Genomic DNA, 19,234 nt, shown 5'->3' on the forward strand with positions numbered 1-19,234 from the left:
ACTAAGCATTTGACATGGTACTTTAAGTTTGCATTGTTCTTTAAGCCATGTTATGTTAATAGCTGTTCATACTTGGCTCCCTTAGTGACACCGCATACAGCTGGTCTGTTGCGTTTTTGTTGTGGGACATGAGGTATCATTGACAAGCAACATGTATACAAATGGTAGTGCGCGTGATGCATTAAATGAGCAGCATATGTGTCAGGGGTCTTGGGAGCTGGAGCATGATGGCTGCGTGTACAGTGTATGCCTGGTCCTGACACTTTTCAGGTTGCAGCAGTTCTACCTGAATTCAGTGAACCTGCAGTACTTCAAGCACCTCATCCAGGTTCCCCTCCTACCGGAGGTGAGTTGTTGCTCCCAAGTAGGGAACAACATTTCATTTAATTTCACGGCAGCGTGCGCCGCGCTGCCGTGAAGCCATACCTCAAGGCAAGGTTTTCCACCATTCAAACTTTCGTTATTTCTTAGGGAACTCTACCTCCTCCCCACCCCTGCATGTTGAAGCTCCCTTGTCCCCTCTTTCACAGTCGCCCATTCTCCTCTGCTTTACGGGTCGCCATCTTGCGCTTGGTAGTTAGCGAATAGCGCACACAGCGCCAGTAACTCATATGTCACCCGTTTCCGTGGTGCACCCTCAGTCTGCACGAAGAGCTTAGTGATACGGTGGGGAGCCAAGTCACCTTTGGTATTTTCGGTTTGGTTGCATTTGCTCCATCGCCATTGCCGATGCTAGGGCTTCTCGATCCCCGCTGTCATCTGCTGTCCTGCGAATGCTAGCTGTGAAGTGATCCGATTCACGTCAGATATCGTGGGACTGATTTGTCCATGATAATGTCCAGCATGTGAATCCAGCTTTGCCGAAGAATGGAGAAGCAGAGCCGCTGGCTGAAGATACAGTCGAACCTGGCTATATCGAACTCTCAAAAAAATGCCTATCAGTTCGATATAGAGCAAAATTCGATATAAGCCTGCTAAATAATTGGATGTCATAAAAGCGCATACCATTTATAAAATAACTTTATTGGTGAAACTAGCTTAGTTTCGCACGAAGTAGTCCTGCATTTTCTTCTGCTTGAGCAATTTCGCTGCCTGCGACGCACGCACTTTTCCACATCGTCTAAAGCGTCGGAGCAGCTGAGGCCGCAACCTTCCGCATTCGCGCAGAAGCACCGACTAGTGCAAGTGCATCAATCACTTCGGAGGATGTAGGCCAAGGACCGTCGTTGCTTTCCTCATTGTGCCCACTTTCACTTGTGCTCGGTACGATGTCAGCAATGTAGTCTTCGTTTTCGGGCTCTCCCGTGGTCATGACACCATCATTTGTGCTCACAAACTCGTCCACCGTTGATTCATCAACAGCTTCTGGAAATTCTGACAGCTCGCTCCGAACTTCGGCAACAACGGCAACGGCTTCGTCGCATTCATAAGAATTTAGTCATCGCCGAGCACGCGAACGTAGGCATGGCTGAAGCGATTTCGGATGAACCACTCGCACACGGCCGTGCGTACGCTTCGGGCGCCATGGGCACCGGGTCACGAGTTTGGCTGCTTTAGCCGTAATCTCCCCCTTCAAGATTGTGCTGAGAGTGCTCCTCGGAATCTTGTACGCTGCGGGGACATCCGACTTCTCACAGTGTTCGATCTTATTTATGATTTCGAGCTTCACAACGAAAGGCGAATTCTGCCACTTCATCACGGCAACACTGCGGGAGAAGGCCTACAAGGCGCACACACAAAGAACCAGAAAAGCAGCAAGACAACTCGCACTTCCGCCGTCTTGCACGACGAGGGCACAAGAGCCTCTGATCGGCTTTCTGAGCAAGCTCTGCGGGCGGGCCAGGATCATTTTTTGCAGGGGGGTGTCCACGGCTTGTCCGAGGCAGGGTGGTCAAGGTAGGGAGAGCGGTCGGATGGAGCCGTGCCGCCGGGTTTCCCTGCCACCATGAGGGAAAGCCAACTTCCGGGGGCACTTTCTTCCGCTTGACGTTCAATATATCAGGAGTCGCAGCTTTTTTTGTTCGATGTAAGCTCAATTTTTGCTATATATACTCATTGTAACTATACCGTGTCCAGAAATTGTTCGATATATAGAATAATTAGATGTAAACGGGTTCGATATAGTCAGGTTCGACTGATGTAGACGAGTCATGCATTCGAAAATGGAGACTGTTTTTGCAAAGATTTGATCAATGTTGTACGCATTTGTCTTTGCGGATTATACACGGGGATATTTATATATTTTTTCTTTCTGGGCTGTTGTAATTTGGGGTGTGGATGATACGCATAAAAATATGGTGATTATAGCTCTAAGAACGAGTAAGGCACAAACACGAACTGCACATGATGCAAGTGCACAATTACTCATTATTCTCGAATTTTGATGCAAGTGGGCCTGTCATGCATTGTGCGGCCAGTAAAGCCAATTGATACCCAGCACCATTCCTGTTCAGCTCGTGTTTGTCCCTTCATCTTTCTTAGCACTGTAACCTAGCTTGCTGATTGATGTTGAGTCGCTCTCCTTCTCACTCGGCACTCTCTCTCTTAGTGATGAATGTACAGGGCGCAAAAATGTACAAGGACAAGATTGAAGACTGGATGAGCACAGACTAACAAATCAAAGTTTATCCGGTAATTATGTCATATAGTGTATTTATTCATGTAAAGCCTGTCATTGTGTAAGCCCTGCACGCCCCCGCTTCCTAAGGCTAGAATTTGGGCGAGAACAAAGTTTCACTAAGCATTGCATGTGTGTACCCATACACGTAGCCTTCGAGATCATACCAATGCGACGTTGCGAATTTGGAGGCTGCGCAGGCATCTTGGGTAGTTTCCGCAAGCCACTGCTAGATCCACTAGTTACTGTCCTGCTGTCGTCTTCCTCATTATCACTGTATTCTGCCCGTTCGCAATCACGCATCACACAGCATATGTCCATCGTCCAGTGTGCTTCACGATGTTAGCTTTGCTGAGGCAGGTTGTATAGCAGGCTTAGCCGCAGTGTACTTTTGGGTGCAAAAAGAGGGCATCGCTGCAAGAACGTGTGCATTTTGAACGTGTGGCATAAAGTTTCATTCCAAGGCTGTCGTCAAGAGCTTCAAGGTGAGGAGAATTTCAGTCACAGATGGTACGGTGAATAACCAGCTTTGGAGTAATGCCTATGAGGCAAGCCCGTCGAATGACAAGGATGATTGAATAAAAGTGTTTACAGTTTGTCACTGGTGGTTGTGCTATTCTCCATAGCATTCCAAGTACAGTTTGAGTCTTCAGCGAGTAGCCATAAGCCTGCTTGATGTAAGACTTGCACCCTGTAAAAAAAAAAAAAAAAAGTATGGGCCTTAGACGAGTAACTACGATGTACATGTCGCCACGCATATGTGCTCTGTACATTCATCATAAATGAAAACCAAACCCACCCAACTTGCCCTACTACTGCAGTATGTTCTCTCGCTTGTTGCAGAACCCACCAAACTTCCTGATAGCATCAGACCTGAGCTCTCACGTGAGCCCTGTGGTGGTGTTGCCACCCCAGAACGAGACGCCCGAGAATGAACCGGTGGATGCCACCCTGGTGGACACGTCTGTGCCACCGCCCCCGGACAAGCTGCAGCAGGTGGGAGACACCCCTCAGCGCAGAGGGTTGCGCTGTAGGGATCACTAACTGGTCACCGGTCCTTTTGCATTGTGTCAGGCCACAGTAGGAGAGGTCCAAAGGTGTAACCTAATTCTTCAGTTTTGTTTTTCTATTACACTGCTACAATATTGGCATTGTCAATGCATCTATGCTTGAACTGATTAAATTCTTTCTCATTTGCAAGTGCAATTCAGCACATTGCGCATTTTGCGCAACTAATGGCAGTGCGTATAAAGTGACACGAATAATACACTTTTCTTTAATGGGCAGTAGACATAATCAAAAGTTTAATTAGGCCACCAGTTGGGATTTATATATTCCTTCAGTGCTCTTTCAGAAATATTGACTGCACTGAACGTATGTCATTTAATTTCCTTTTACATTCAACGACCGATTTTCTGGTCGGCCGATTTTTCAAACGTGCCCGATAATTCAGACGCCTTTGTGGCACCACCACATACCTCATTGAGTCTATGCATAAAAAACCTCCGCTGTCCGATTTCCCTAACTTTTTTGCCATGACCGCAGGTCTGAAACAGCAATAATCGAAGCCAACACAGCTGCCATTTTGATAATCTCACCACCTAGAACTGGTGCCTTTGCCCGTAGATCCACTGGCAGCAATAGCCACCACCGTGGCAATGCTAGGCCTACTTGCTTCGACCTGCGCTCCCAAGCTTCATGCTGCTCATTGCCATGTTTTATTGTGATAGCAATTATATGGACAGGGAAACTTCAGGTGCATTTCAGGAAATTTCTGCGGTTGCCGTGAGGTTCCGTATGAGTGAAAGCATGCGAGGGTAACCGGCGAACGCGGTTCAATCTAGCGTGCGCAAGCGAGCAACGCCACTCAGATGCATTTCCTCTCCTGTGGCACGCGAGGCAGGGGTTCAGGCGAGGGAAGAGGGGCGTTCTTCTCCGGCGGCGGCTGCTAGAGTGCCTCAATGTCCTCCTCGTCCGCTGCTCTGTACAGAGTGGAGACAACCATGGCATCTACTACAGTGTTGGCCACGCGAATCGCGGACGCCGTAGTAGATGCCTGTGGCGGGCGCCATAGAGACACGTTGCTGGCACTTGTGTGTCTTAAAAGCGATCAGCGACATGGCCATAGTGCATGCCCGTGCAGGCCTCATCTTTAAAGCGATCTGCGATGTTTGCAGAGTGTGCATAGTGCCGGTAGCTTCATATGCTCTGTACTTTCAACGTTTTGTTCGCGTTGAATTGACAGATGCACGGAGGTCAATTGGCTGACGGCTGCTGCCGTGATTCCTAACTCCAGCGTTCTCACGGACAGTTTCTGCTATCATCAAGCAAGATGTGTTCATGTTTACCTGTAGGCGCGTGTCACCATGCTGGTTAATTTAGTTAGAACACGTTGGCGGGCTAGTTGGTTTGAATCCATGATAGAATGTGTAAACAGGATTGAACAAGGATGTAGAAAGAAGCAGACACACAAACACAGCGCTGTCTCTGTGTGTCTGTTTCTTTATATGTCCTCGTTGAGTCATGCTTACACATTCTATCATTGTTAATTTATTTAGTAAGCCATTGACGTAATAGTTCTGTGGAAGCCTGCAAGGTGGAGAGAAATCATTAATTAATCCACCCAATCATAGCAATTGCTACAAAAGAAACCCGTACGGGTTTTTCGGAGTAAGAGCCTCGCAGTTGAAGAAAAATTCATCCTGGTCTGGGACTTGAACCTGGGACCACCGCCTTTCTGGGGCAGCCGCTCTACCATCTGTCAGCTGGGAATTTTTGCCAACTGCAAATTGAAACAGTTCGCAGCTGTTAGCAATAGCGCCAGCTCCGCCTTTGTAATCCTCGCCAATGACTTCGAAGCTTGGAAAGCACAGCGCGTTGCATAATACCGCTTCCCGAAAATGATCTTCACCTCAATACAGCAGAGTTACGCCGTGAAGCATACTAAGAGTAAGAAGGGGCAACTCTGAGTTGGCAATTGGCAACTGCACATGCAAAAGAAAAAAAGATAGGCAAAAACTGTGCTCAGTCGAGTTGAAACAGAGCTAAGGTGTTTGCCAGAAATCTCGCAACACATTGTTTTATGGGACTCTCTGTGACCTGCACATTGCTTCGTCATTGCAGATGTTTGGCGCTGCAGGAGACAGGGCTGACCTGAACAACTCCACAAGCGATGAGGCCGAGAAGTAAGTGGGGCCTTGGAATATGGGTGATCATCAAACCGCAGCTTTGAAATCACTGCAAATTGGGCAAGCTTTCGTACCTAGTGTGACCATCTAGCTTGTATTCCACTGTGACTCAAGAGCAGTGTTTCTCGAACTACCAGACTTGCGTGAGACTGATGCAGTCTTGTAGACTTGAGAGAGTACACATGGGTCTGAAGCAACTGACGTTTGCACAACAGCTGCTGCAGCTCCATTGTAGTTAAGCACGTAGGATGAAAGGTGATGCTTGCACTCTGCTGGTCACTCTATGAAAGCTTGATGGGCATTATCCCACTTAAGGAACAAACAAAATGTCTGATGGGGCACTTGCAATGTTGTATGCAATGTAACTGCGTTCTCTGAGCTGGTTGAGATTGCGTCAGAGACATTAGACATAGTTGGTCATAAACTGAATGTCTCGAACATCAGCTGTCTTCAGCTGAATGTGATGTCAGCTTCGTTTCCCGTCTGCAGCTTCATCTTTTTCATTTTATTAATTAGGAATGGTCCACAGATTTGTAATATAATCTAGACAGCTGTGAATGCTACATATATTTAGAGTGAAAAGTGGTTTTCTGTTTGCTTTTGTGCAACAGAAAGAGAAGCTTGCTCAAATGGCTCCTTGAGGGCATTATGAGCTTGAGCTAGGCAGTTGGACTGCGACAACTGAAAACCACATTTGAGAACCACTGCTCCAGAGGATGGTCACTGTGTTTTATTTTTAATTCTGCAGCTGAAAACTTGCTTAGTCATTCTAAAAAGTTCATGGCACCATTATTCACCCTATACACTTAGGAGTGCCATGTTAGCCAGGACACCTAAAGCTGGACTTGTTCTCACGTCTAGAGTCCGCAGGCCTTTTTTTTTTTTTTTTCACAAGGCTGCTGTGGGGCTGTCTGCCCTGTCAGCATGAACTGAGTATCTGACGTGTTAACCAAGTCAGGGCACGTGTGATCGACGTGCCATGTTTTGCCGCAGAGGCACACTGGCTACGTAAAGCCTGTTCGTTCAAGTACTGTGTGGCTACAGTAGTATAATATTACCTCTCCCTCACTACATTCAGCTAAGGCTGAAACATAACCAGTGCTGCTTACAGGAATTCACATTTTAAATGCAGTTATTAGGCTGTTAACATTAGAATTGGCATTAGATGTTGCTGTTTGCATGGCGATGTACCATTGCAAAATCTCATTGCTGTTTGTACGATGTAGGCACCATTTTGACTTTCTTGCTTATTTTGAGCATTACAGCATCTTTTACAGGGTGTCTACCAACCGGGAAAACCGGGAAAACCGGGAATTCTCAGGGATTTTGAGTAGTCTGGAAAAACTCAGGGAAAACTCAGGGAATTTGTGCTTCTATCAGGGAAAATTAGCCGTAATTCTTTAGGGGGTCAAAAGTCGCGGTAATGCTGGCTCGAGAAACAGACAGGAATCGTAACGAATCGTCGTCGGCTGGAGGAGTTGCCAGTGTACAGTCAACGGCCGACTTTCCGGATTCCCGATAACTCGGGCGGCTTCGCGGCACCACCACGTACCCCAAAGAGTCAATGTATCTTAACGTCTGAAATTTCAGACGCAAGAACTCTTCGCCGTCCAATTTTCTAAACGTTTTGCGTGATCGCAGGTCCGAGACGGCATTAATGAAAACCACCACCGCTGCTATTTTGATTACCTCGCCGCCTTGAACCGGTGCTCTCGCACGCAGATCCGCTGGCAACCGTAGCCACCACTGCGGCAACGCTAGGCCTAGCGGCTTCGACGTTCGCTGTTAAGCTTCTTGTTGTTCGGTGCGGTGTTTCTTCATTTCTCCGCTGACAGCAATAATTTTGTCTTCGAAGCTCGGAAAGCACGGCGCATTGCATAATGCTCTTTCCCGAAAGTCTGCTTCGCCTCATTACAGTCCTGTAACGCGGTGAAGCGTAACAAGCGTAGGAAGGGGCAATTGTCGCGGGACACCGTATGTATTCCTTAATTTTACACGTGTGCACCCGCCCTCACCTGTCACAGTAGGAGCACCGATATGCCTAATAAGTGCACTGACAGGCATTCAGAGCTTTTTCAGACGTACATGTGTCGGTTTTAGCCCTTAAGGGCGGTAAAAGACATGAATTTATTTTTTCGGACTGCCTGATTTTTCGGAAGTTTTCGCGGCCCCTAGGGGGTCCGAAAAATTGGACGTTGTGTGTAAATTGACCAAGAGTATTCTTCAAATGGTCCGTGGGCTGAACGCGCGGCGAAAGGAGGACGAGAACAGAAAGGATCGACGCACTGAGGAATGAACGGGGAATTAAGTATGCGACCGCTTCTTTGAAGGAGCCTGTGCTCAAAAAACAAATTGTTGGCTGATGCTGAGATGCAGGTGTCCCTCATCCAAACCAAAATAAACTCTTTAAAGCAGTGAAACACAACACTGAGGCGTCTTGCGCGAGCTGAGAGTATGTCAGGACAGTTGCATGACATTGAGCATGCTATCAGTTGATAGAAATAGCTCATATTCGAAAATATTTGCTTCTGTATGCATCTCCTTTTTATTTGTACTATAGAATGTCCAACTCGATTTGAAAATTTTTTCGAAGACATTTTCTTTGCTGTGCATTTTAATAACCCCTCCCTTATACTCTTTTTTTGAATAACATAAACACTACTCCTTAGTATTCAAATTGGATTAAGTCAGTTTTCTTTAAAAATTTTTTCATATGCTTACTATAGAGTAACACCATAGGGCGATATGGTTTCAGCGCGACTTGACATAAAACATAGTTCTGCATCACTCAGGGAATTTTGCAAAAGCACTCAGGGAAAACCTGGAAAATTCAGGGAATTTGGAAATGTCAACTTGGTAGACACCCTGTTTTAGGACAGGATAAGTGCAATGGAATCTCGTTGACACAATCTTCACGGGAACCGTAAAATGAAACGTATCATTTGAAAATCGTTTATTACCCAAAACAAGCGCCAAAATGTATGGTAATAAGCGTACTTGGTGACAAACTCAACAGCAAAGGTTCATGTGGCGTCGAGCGATATTGCTCCACTTAACACATTATGCGGAGCAGCATCACTCGACGCCACGCAAACCACAGCCAACGCACTTTTATTCAGCAATGTTAAAATAGCTCGTCAGAGCATGCTGAACTTTCTTCTTTTTAATGTTCATAAAGAAGTTCATCTGGAAGTTAAAAAAAAAAGAAGCTGCGATGTTTCCTCACTCTACTGAGTAACAGCTCACCGCCAGTCAATTTGGCTGCACCGCCACAGCAGCGTTTTACCGCCAGCGGCACGCTGCGTGCGTTTTTCCTACAGTGTGGCTGGAGCTTAACACATTGTTTGTGTGTCGTTGGAATGTTATTTAAGCTAGTGCACTGGAATTTGAAGCTATGAGTTTTATAAATGTTAGTAAAAGCCCACTTCTGCAGTCGTATTGTCCAGTTTCAGGTGAAAATGCAATCGAAATAACCATATTAAGATAAATTGCTCCTATGGGACATTGGCCAGAAAAAGAAGAAAAGACGTACTATCCCTAAAAACGCATTAAGCAGAATCGTGTCAGTGAGATTCCACTGTAGTGGTGCAAAGTGTTATTCTCTAGCTATATCTCATAATAGCTGTTCCACTTCTTATTTTTCAACTCGTGTTTCAGTTGTTCGTGATGGTGCATGTTGCACACCTAAACTGTAAGGTGACGTGTGAAGTGCCGACACCTTCGTGTCCTGCCATGCAGGGATCGGCTGATAGCGCGGCTACTCCGTGAGAACTCTGAGCTGCGGATGGAGCTGCAGCGGGTCCAGCTGGAGGACCAGCGGTACATAGACGACCTCAAGCGACACGTGGTGGCCCTTGAGGCACAGGTGGCCGAGCACGAGCGCACCATCCGGCAACTGAACAAGGTGCAAACGCTCGACTACCACTTCCCATACGTTCTCCATGCACTTTCTCTTGGAAAGCCTCTTTTTTTTTTGTTAGGATTGCTGAATTTCCCAACAATGTCTGATCTGCTGTATCGCATGCCACATCGTGCAAACATTTTACTGCACTTGCAGAAGTGTCATGCTATGCCACTGAGCTTGTAGGGAACTGCCTAGCTCTTTGTTACGGTTTTGATGAGCATTACCATTTTAAACTGCTCTGTAGCAATGCTGGTTATTGTGTGTTGTGGGTCTCTTTGTACTCACTTTAGATAGATCTGCAAAAGACAGTCTCCTGCGATACTCATTGAATCGGCATGCATTTGAACGTGAGGTGTCCTCGTCATCAGTTCCCAAAATAAATGTGTACTGCAGTAGAACCTTGTTGGTACAATCACATTTCATATTATTTTCCGGCACCAGTGTTCGCGGTTGAGAATGCAAACAGTGATCCAATACAGTTACGCTTAATTTTTACCAGTTAGTGCGTTGCCAGAAAACACAAATCTTTTGGCACCAACATCCAGTACCGTGTTTACTCGCCTAATGATCGCATTCGTGTAATGATCACACCCCTGAATTTTGTCGTCAAAATTAATTTTTTTTTGTTTCCTGTGTAATGAATGCACCCCGAACTTGCTGCAGCGATATGTCGTGTTCCAAGTCTAGCTAATAATGATCGCGCTTACTATCTGTCGAATGCTACGTGAACGACTCTTTAAGACAAACCAAGCGGTCTGCAAGCACCAAACATTCTTAAGTAGATGCCCCATTTCATGACTTTCATCACTTTCTGCTCGTCCATGACAAAAAGAGGTACAACCAAACTTGCCTTTATTATGTGTAGGCCTGATAAAGGTTCTGGTCAACAATAACAACAAAAAAAGGTGCCTTTCGAGTCTTCTCATCTGCACTCGTGGGCACGCAACAAATCGCGAGCGGCAACGATTGTAGCCACAGTTACACTGATGCATTAGAAGTGTACCCTATGCATAAGCCGACACTTATAACACAGCTAAGATATTCGCCCACCCTTAGCGGAAACGTGCCGTATTAGGATAGTAGTGAAGACAGATGCCGCAGTTTCCGCAGCATGCCAGCCATGTGTTTCTATGGCGCTGGCAGCTAAGCGCGCCCATCTGTTTTCGTCCCCTCAAAGTGGACATGGCTACGTTATTGCCGCAAACTTGCAGATATTAATGATATTATTAATTACTGATAGGGAAGAAACCGTTTCAATGCACATAATGTACTCACGAGAAGAAAAAAAGAAGCGCGTTCGGCGCATTCAGCGCATTCGGCTTGCTCCGCCGGCCGCCATATTTGTTTTCGTGACCCGCACTGCATACAGCGGCAGCCGCCTGTTTGTTGACCTGTGTTCTCATCCCACAACAAACGCGGGATGAAAAAAAAATTGTTTTCGCGGGAAATTTAACCCGTGTATGATCGCACCCCTGAATTTGCGTCAATTTTTTTTACAGTGAAGTGCGATCATTATGCGAGTAAATACGGTATATTGCCAAACTGCGATCGGGTAATACGTTTCCTGGCCACTAGACTCCATGTAAACAAGTAAACATGCGAGGTACGTGCGATCTAGAGCAGTAGGTGACCTTAATTGCAGTTTTGCTGCAATTCTCGCTGGCCTGTGTCTTGTGAAAATGCCAGTACGCACTCAATTTCTTATTCCTATTCGGTTTCCTATTCCAGTATTCCACACGGGTCGTTGCACATTGCCATTCGCAGTTATCGCTGCCAACCCATTGCGATAAGCATCTTCAGCTATCTATTTTACAGCACGTGTGACGTAGGAAGCGTACTGCAGGCTTATAATAGGCGATAACCTAAACGTGCTGCCATTCCCTGCTGCATGCGGCGTGAAGTGAGTGTCATGTTTTGCACTGGCAACGGCATCATGGCATTGTGTTCTGGTATGGCCCACCAGCTCATTTTCGTTTCGGTTTCCCATCCCCGCATTAAAATGACAACGCCCGTCTCGGGTTGGGTTGCTTGGGCCCCATGAGATCGGTGCGCGTCAGCGTCTCGTGCCGCAATGATTCTCGCCAAGTGGGCACGTCATAACCAAAATGCTCCACCCCAAGGAGCTGCTGACCCAGGCCAAGTTCGAGGAACGCGAACGTAAGCTTGCGAAAGCCACGAAAACTACGAGCATCTCAGACCCCTCAACTCCCACCAAATCGGTGCGCATTGCCGTCTCACGCACCAATGCTTTGCATTTGTAGATGCTGACTACAGTTAAGTCTTCCAAATTTTTAGTGACTTCAGATCCTACGTTTTCCCAGTTAGTTTTCTTTTTATCTTTTTTTTTTACAAAATTTATGAACAAGGTTCTACTGTGTGTGGCATCTGGAGTTGTAGAAAGTATTTGCTGTGATCAATATATACTGCAGAAAACTGATGCATCCACACTTGAGAGCTATCTATAGAGGTGGGAATCTTGTAGATTGCGCGATTTCCTGTGACAGTGATCATGCAATAATCTTATTACTTGCCAGGGATAAGGAATGTGAAGGTTGTTTCAACAGAAATGTAGCTTTGTCAGTATGTTGAAGTTAAATGTCAGAACACCTATTATCAGATTTCATTTTATCTAATTCACATAAAACTAGGTAATATTTGCAATAGGATGTCTGATGAATGGCACATGTACAGAACATAGTGTAGAATGGTCTAGTGCTTTTCAACTTCCCATCATTGTAACCATCTTTACATTGCTCCTCTTGCTCTGGTGTCTTTTTCACTATCTTCCCCTTTCCTATGCACTACCGCTCTTTGTGCTTCTGGCTGTTACTGTGCATGTGATAGATAAATGAATTTTGTGGATTGTGGTCATTATTGGAACACTGTTGTCAGGGAGATGGATGTGTGGCCTTTTCTCATGCAGGAGACGGAGGCATTGCAGACAACAGCCTCATCAGGTAGTGAAGCATCCAAGAAAGCCGAGGAGGCTGAGAGTAAGAGCTTGGAATCCGTTTGTTCTCTTTGTCTTGCAAGCTACCAGCATGTGTGCATGCGTACATGCATGTGTGAATGTATCTGAGAATGCAACTAGCAAAGTTAAATTTAAAAAATTATTCTACAGGCACTGCTGGCGATCAGTTTCATTATCCTATTTTTCTTCTTTGGAAGAAGAAGGAAATCTTTTAAATTCGTATCTATAAGTACTAGAAAAACGTAACTCTTTTATTTTTAAAAAATAGAGACAGGGTACTTACCATATTTTTTCATGTATTAGTCGTACTGTTGTATAAGACACAGTCCCCACTTTTTGCGACTTTCAGAGAAAAAAAATTCACCCACGATTGCGATACCCCCCCAATGCAAAATTTGAGCGCAGCTCTATACGTGTTTTCATTCCGTGATGTATTCCGTGCTAATTGTGCTGCATGGGTGCAATTCACAGCAGCCGCCGCAGAAAGACCTCCGCTCATGCAGTGCTTTGTTTCCATGCAGACAAATTTACATATAAGACGCACCTGTGTATAAGGTGCACCAATTTAAGCTCAGTTGGCATGGTCAGATATGGTTATACATGTTTGTACACTCATTGTGAAATGTTGTACTCACTCATTTCGAGACCCTAAGTTTCCATAAACAAAATTTTTATGAGCTGTAAATTCTTGCGGGATAAAACTTGAGCCAATGCTTCTCTTAGGTGCAGGAAACTGGAATTTATTGCACTTAACTCGAAGTAATCAAAGGCCTCATCTGCCGGTACACTGTCAAAAAGTAAAGCCACCTAAGCCAGCAGCATCGCTGGGTTACTGTCGCGGCCTCTGAATAACTTCTGCACGACGTCGTAAGCGCATTGCCTCCATGGCGTGCTCATGCTGAGCACACAGATAATGATCACGAGCCTGAAACACATACAACAGCTAAGTGTCGATCGGAAGCTGGAAGCACGGTGACTATAGACTACTGCTGCACTGCTGAACAAGACGTCTCGCTTGGGTGATTGATGATAATGATAACGACATTGTTCTTCTTTCTTTCATTTTTACATTCGTCCTCTTTTCTTCTTTCCTTTTTTTTTTTCATGGGCCTATGTCTGTCATCGCACCGTAACAGTGAAAAATTGTGGTACCTTTTTCTTATTTATCGCGTTAGACCCGACTCCTTTAAAAAAAAGTACATTATGACAGCAAACTAGCAGACGTGACTTCAGACCATGGGAGCACCTTCATTACGGAGGCTGCGCTACAGTAGCCGGACTGCCTACATGGCTAAGTCCTCGGAGCTGGCATCTGTCGCCACGGTCGCTCCACTGTTTAGACAAAATTTGATTTCTTTCAGAATGCTGCTGCGCACAATTTCTTGCCCTCTGGAAAAACATGCATGTATTGTGCGCACCAGCGCACTTGGTTTTATGCACGTACAAGATAAACTGTTGTACAAGACACACTGACGAAAATTTTTGGGGAAAAAAAAAACATATCTTACCCACCAGAAAATACGGCATTTCACTTTGCTTTAAAAGTAAGGGCAGGGTACTTACTGAGCAAATCAAGGAACAGAAGGGCAAGTCTAGGAGGATGAAGTGCTGAAAGACAGAGAGCTAGGTAGGAAGGTGAAATGAGATTTGTACGACGTAAGTGGGTGAGGGTGGCTTGTGTCAGTATCTTTAGGCAGTCGGGCATCAAATATCTTGCAGTGGGTGGTACTTCAGTTGTGGCAATGATGAACGGGCATTTTTGACTAGCAGCCTGTGTTCTAGAGAGCTAATGGCGTGGGACTCACAATTTCAGTCTGTGACTAAGAAGGGAAACCTTGACGTCACAATTCAACCCATATGGTGCGTATAAAGTCGGGTCATTTAGGCGCTGTGAGGGACTGTTTGCTCCTTCTGGTACTTGCTTGAGTGTCATGATTGTTCTGGATCTCGCTGTTGCCAGAATTTTCTGCTGATCCCTCCTTTGCGCTTCTTTCTGTCCACAGAGAAGGCCAAGAGCAATGAGGAGAAGTTCCACAAAATGAAGGAAGTCTACAACAAGCTTCGGGAGGAGCACATTGTCCTGCTGAGGGCGGTCAGTGACCTTTCACTGCTGCATCGATCTGATTGTTTCTTTATTTGTACATCTTTGCTTAATTCCTCGTGCTGCAAATACCTGTAAAGGAGCACTACAAGCAGGCATTAATGTGATGGTTAAGTACTAGAATGGGTACCGTAGGCACTTCCAACACCTACAATACACTAGTACACAGCGTGATTTTAACACCACATATTTCACGTGTCCTTCATTCGCCTCTCTGCAATGCATCTAGCCATTCTCGCATAAGAAAATAGTGGGGAGTTTCTAAAAGACAAATCTAACCATCTTTATAGATTCAGTTCATTCCTTTACTATTTCTTTAATTGGCTCTCTGTGGAGCTAGTCTCATGAAATGCTGGCTTACCAACCAGGAATGCTGTTGTGTGGGCTAGCTGGTTGTCTCCTTCAGGTGCCAAATAATTCTGTCCATGGAAAATTTCACCATACCTTCTCCGTCTTCAGAATTTAGAAATGCAACCCTCGTTGATGAAGAAAACTGGATAATTCGGGCTGGTCCTTTGGTCTCAGCAGGCATGTGCATTATTTAATGGAATCAAACTCTCATGAATTTGGATGTATTGGCCATACACAGGTTAATTCGGACAACTCTCGGAGCTCAGCGAGTGCAGAGATCCTCAAATGTGCGACGAAATAGAGCAACAGCGGCGCTAGCACCCGACTGAAATGAAGTGGCGAAGTCCGCATCACCATAGTCACGAGTGGAAATAAAGTTAAACCTCGATCCAATGAACTTCAGTGTAACTAAATTCTCAGTATAACAAATTATTTAGCTTTTCATTACCTCTTGTCCATAGAACACCATGTCATTAGAACCTCAATATAAGGAAGTGTGTTTGTATACGATTTCAGTATAACGAAATTTCACTTCCACAGCAAAATAATGCGAGACGATAAATGGAAAATTCCCCGGACACCGATGGTGAAATCATTGAATTACAAGCGGCTGCTTGCAAATGCACCTCTCTACTTCTACGCCACATGACAAGAGTGAGACTGCAGAAGGGGAGTTACATCATGTTCCGTGTGAACTGTGATAAGATCCTATCACGCCCTGCACACTTCGTGCTTTAGGTGTGAGTGAAAGTGTGCGAGGGTGAGACAAGAAAAATTGTAGAGGGGAGCGAGCTTGTGTTAACGCGATTAAGTGCGCGCGAGGGGCGGGGTGGGAATAGCAAGTTGGCACGTGTCATGATTTGCGGCGCGCATCTTGGCCGTGGCTGGGCATGGCTGTAAGTACAGCCATGCACCCTGCCTTAGAGGTAATCTGCCGCGTGTGCAAAGAGAGGGCACGTTGAGACTGCGTGGCATCATGTAAGCTGTCTTCCCATGCATTTAGTATTAGAGGTTGCGTAATCTCTGTTTTTGGTGACCTGTTGGAGCGAGAGGCAGACGAAGCATTCGGCTCTCTGCTGCCGGCGCTCTTCGTGATAGCATTGTCCCAGTGTGGGTGACGCTATCAGCCATGGGGGCAGAGTGTGCACGAAAGAGTGGCTGGCTTCTCTTAATTCGTACCGCCTGTGTGAAGATATCGTCGACATGGCATGAAACCATGTAATTCGTCGTCGACTCCTAAATTCATCCAAATGAATTGTTTCCTCATTCAAATTTGCTTTTTTTGATTGCCCGATAATTCGTAAAATTCTGTGACCCCTTTCCATGTTAGAAAAATTTATTGAAGCGGGCCTTCCACTGCTCCCATCATCCACGAATTGATGTGGAGCTGCCGCGCTGTGCCGGAGTTTCCCAGCTCCTCAGCCATCAAAATTGCTTGTCTCTCAAAGTGGGTGTCATATTGAGCGTGCTGTATTGCCATAACGTCATAAATAAACAGGTTTGAAGCATGAAAGGCCGTAGGGTACTGTAGCATTGTAAGCGTATCACAAGAACAGCGAAAATGGAGTCGATTCAAACAGAAGTCAAGTTTTGACTTTGATCAACTTCTCAATGGATTGGACCGAGAAGTAAATGCCAACGTAACGCTAAGAACAGCAGGATTTAGAATACTTGTTTTAATATAATCAATTTTGCCTTCATTTGAATGTAACGTGAGGGTCAAGTTCGAGCAACGAAACTAATGAAAAATTGGCTCATGTTACAATCGAGTGATTACAGTAGCATGTGAAAAACAGGAACTCGGGAGTATTTTGTGCCTATTTGTGTCCTTATAACCTTTATTCTTTCATTTACCACGGTGCATAACACTGCTGACCACGTTGCCTTCAGAACTGCATGGTCACCGTCCATAAACACGTCGATAGCAACAGTGACTAAGTCCACTGTGGTTGCGGCAAACAGTAGTTTCATTTTGACTCACTGCAACGACTGCGCGCGATGTCACAAACACAGTCGAAGCCATTGAGGATGAAGAGCACCGGCTATATCGCGATGGGTGGTTTGTTGGTGACTGTCTCACTGGTGTAATAATAGGGAGGTGCACCTGATCGAAAAGCGTGTGTCGGATGAAAACGCACACCCCCAGTTGCGCTGCAAAGGAAGTCGCCAGGCCTTCACCACTGTAAAGCGTAATCAGTCGCGACATGATGAGAATTGCAGCTTCCCCACTGCTTTTGTGCAAAATAGAAACAGGACTTGCCGATTCGTTCAGTAAATAAAAGCGTGTTGACATGGTAAGTATTTGTTGATTGTTTTTTTTTTATGCCCTTGATAATTCTTTGTTTGGTTAATTTGGACATTTCATCTGATTCCATGAAAGAGGCTTTGCTGTAGAGCTGCAGAGTGGGTTAAGAATTTTTAATTCTATGGGGAGGGGGGGGTTTGTCAGGTATATAGAATGTGGACTCCATGTGAGAAATCTCTGTAGGAACATCACATATGAAAACATCACCTATTTCTTTTCTGGCATAATTGGGAAGCACCTATCCAGCTGCTTGGAAAATATGCTTGCTTTAAAACATTGTGAACAACAACAGAAGAGCTGAGGTAAAAGAATGCTGGGAAATGTAAGCTAGCATCCCATGTGCCTTTACAGAGCTTATTGCTCATAATGAGCGCGTTATAGTTGACGCTGCCAGTTGAAAAACATGCCCAAATAATGTGTTTAAAAGTTGATGCTGATTATTAACAGTGTGTTTTGCTTGCAGAAAGCAGACATCGAGAAGCAGCTTTCATCAGCAAAGGTGGCTGCAGAGGGTGCCGAGAAAGTACGTCAGGTGAGTTGTTCCCCAGGCCCTTAACATCTTTTGCTATATTGCTGTTCTCAAATTATTAATTTTAGTTGGTTCATCTGTTTGATGGACGCCCGGCTGAGATTGTGAAACTAGTTGTCGGGGAAATTCACGCTTTGCCTTTCGGTGAGATATACAAATGGACTACAACTAACCACATTTGGGACGTGCAAACACCCTCGCTTGCTAAATAACTGCGGAGGCTCAGTGATGTTAAAAATAGGTGTGCACAAGGGTTCCAACCAGAAACTTTTAGGGTTATTAGAGATGTTGTACGAGGTGTCTCTTCTAGGAAGTGCTTCACGACCATTTTGCACATGGGCTTCTTTAGTGGCTGACGTTGAATCAGAAATGTAACTAATGCCAGACAACCGGTGCTGATTATTCTGTGCCTGAACATCAATAGCATGCATAACCTTGTTCTGAACTGTATAAAACAAAAGTCAAAACAAGAATGCACTGAAAGAAAACATGAAAGGAAAGGCAGAAAAACCGGCCACATTGTCTTGCTCCTGTCTTTTACTGTTCTTGTTTTTTGTGGGTATTTCAGGCCCACTATACATTTGTTTCCTTTCATGTGCAATTTGATGACTTCGTGTCATGTCAATTTTGTGGATTGTGATCCTTTGACACCTTGTTTCATAATCGATTGCTGTTCTATAGTTCTTGCTTTATCTTAAACTTCAGTCATTAGTTGGCACTGTGTGTTGTTGCCTACTTTTGTTGATTCTGGCCCCGTCACCCTGTTCCAATCACCAATAACTTGTCCGATTCTCTGTCCTTCTGGACCTTCTTCGACCCTGCAGGATCTAGGTGAGCAGCTGAGGCAGGCTCGTGAGGAGAAGAGGACAGTCGAGGCACAGCTCGGTGGTTTGGTCGCCCAAGGGGCTGAGGCAGAAACCCTGACAAAGGACAACCACACCCTGCGGGAAAATGTTCAGGTGTGTTCCCTTGGCATGGCAGGAACAACTCGGTTTTATTTTTTATTTTTTTCTTCTACCTCTCTGCTCACTGTATTGAGTACAGGTGCAATTTGGCCACCTTGTTTGTAACCTGCTTATTCAAAGCGGGGCACATTTTGTGCACCAATGACTTGAAAGGGACACTAAAGGCAAGTATCATACATAGCTGAAGGGATAGCATATGGTACTAAAGACCTCTTGACTTATTTCCTGCATAATGAGGTAGCTTAAGCCTATATCGTTCCTGCCTTGTTCGAAGTGTCCCTTGGCCAAAGTAGTAACTGGGGT

At 45.3% G+C, this 19,234-nt stretch overlaps 1 protein-coding gene across 2 annotated transcripts in view; it reads left to right on the forward strand.

The window, feature by feature from the left end:
• The window catches only part of LOC135908186 (huntingtin-interacting protein 1-like), a 131,683-nt gene that overhangs the window by 36,562 nt on the left and 75,887 nt on the right, over positions 1–19,234 (forward strand). For both annotated transcript variants that reach the window (XM_065439935.1, XM_065439937.1), the window contains 8 exons: positions 271–346; positions 3,461–3,613; positions 5,741–5,802; positions 9,544–9,709; positions 12,633–12,702; positions 14,684–14,772; positions 17,901–17,969; positions 18,791–18,925. In XM_065439935.1, the coding sequence (XP_065296007.1) occupies positions 271–346; positions 3,461–3,613; positions 5,741–5,802; positions 9,544–9,709; positions 12,633–12,702; positions 14,684–14,772; positions 17,901–17,969; positions 18,791–18,925 (820 nt within the window). The remainder of the gene's footprint in view (positions 1–270; positions 347–3,460; positions 3,614–5,740; positions 5,803–9,543; positions 9,710–12,632; positions 12,703–14,683; positions 14,773–17,900; positions 17,970–18,790; positions 18,926–19,234) is intronic.

The sequence above is a fragment of the Dermacentor albipictus genome, chromosome 2 (genome assembly GCF_038994185.2).
Source record: "Dermacentor albipictus isolate Rhodes 1998 colony chromosome 2, USDA_Dalb.pri_finalv2, whole genome shotgun sequence".
NCBI lineage: Eukaryota > Metazoa > Arthropoda > Arachnida > Ixodida > Ixodidae > Dermacentor > Dermacentor albipictus.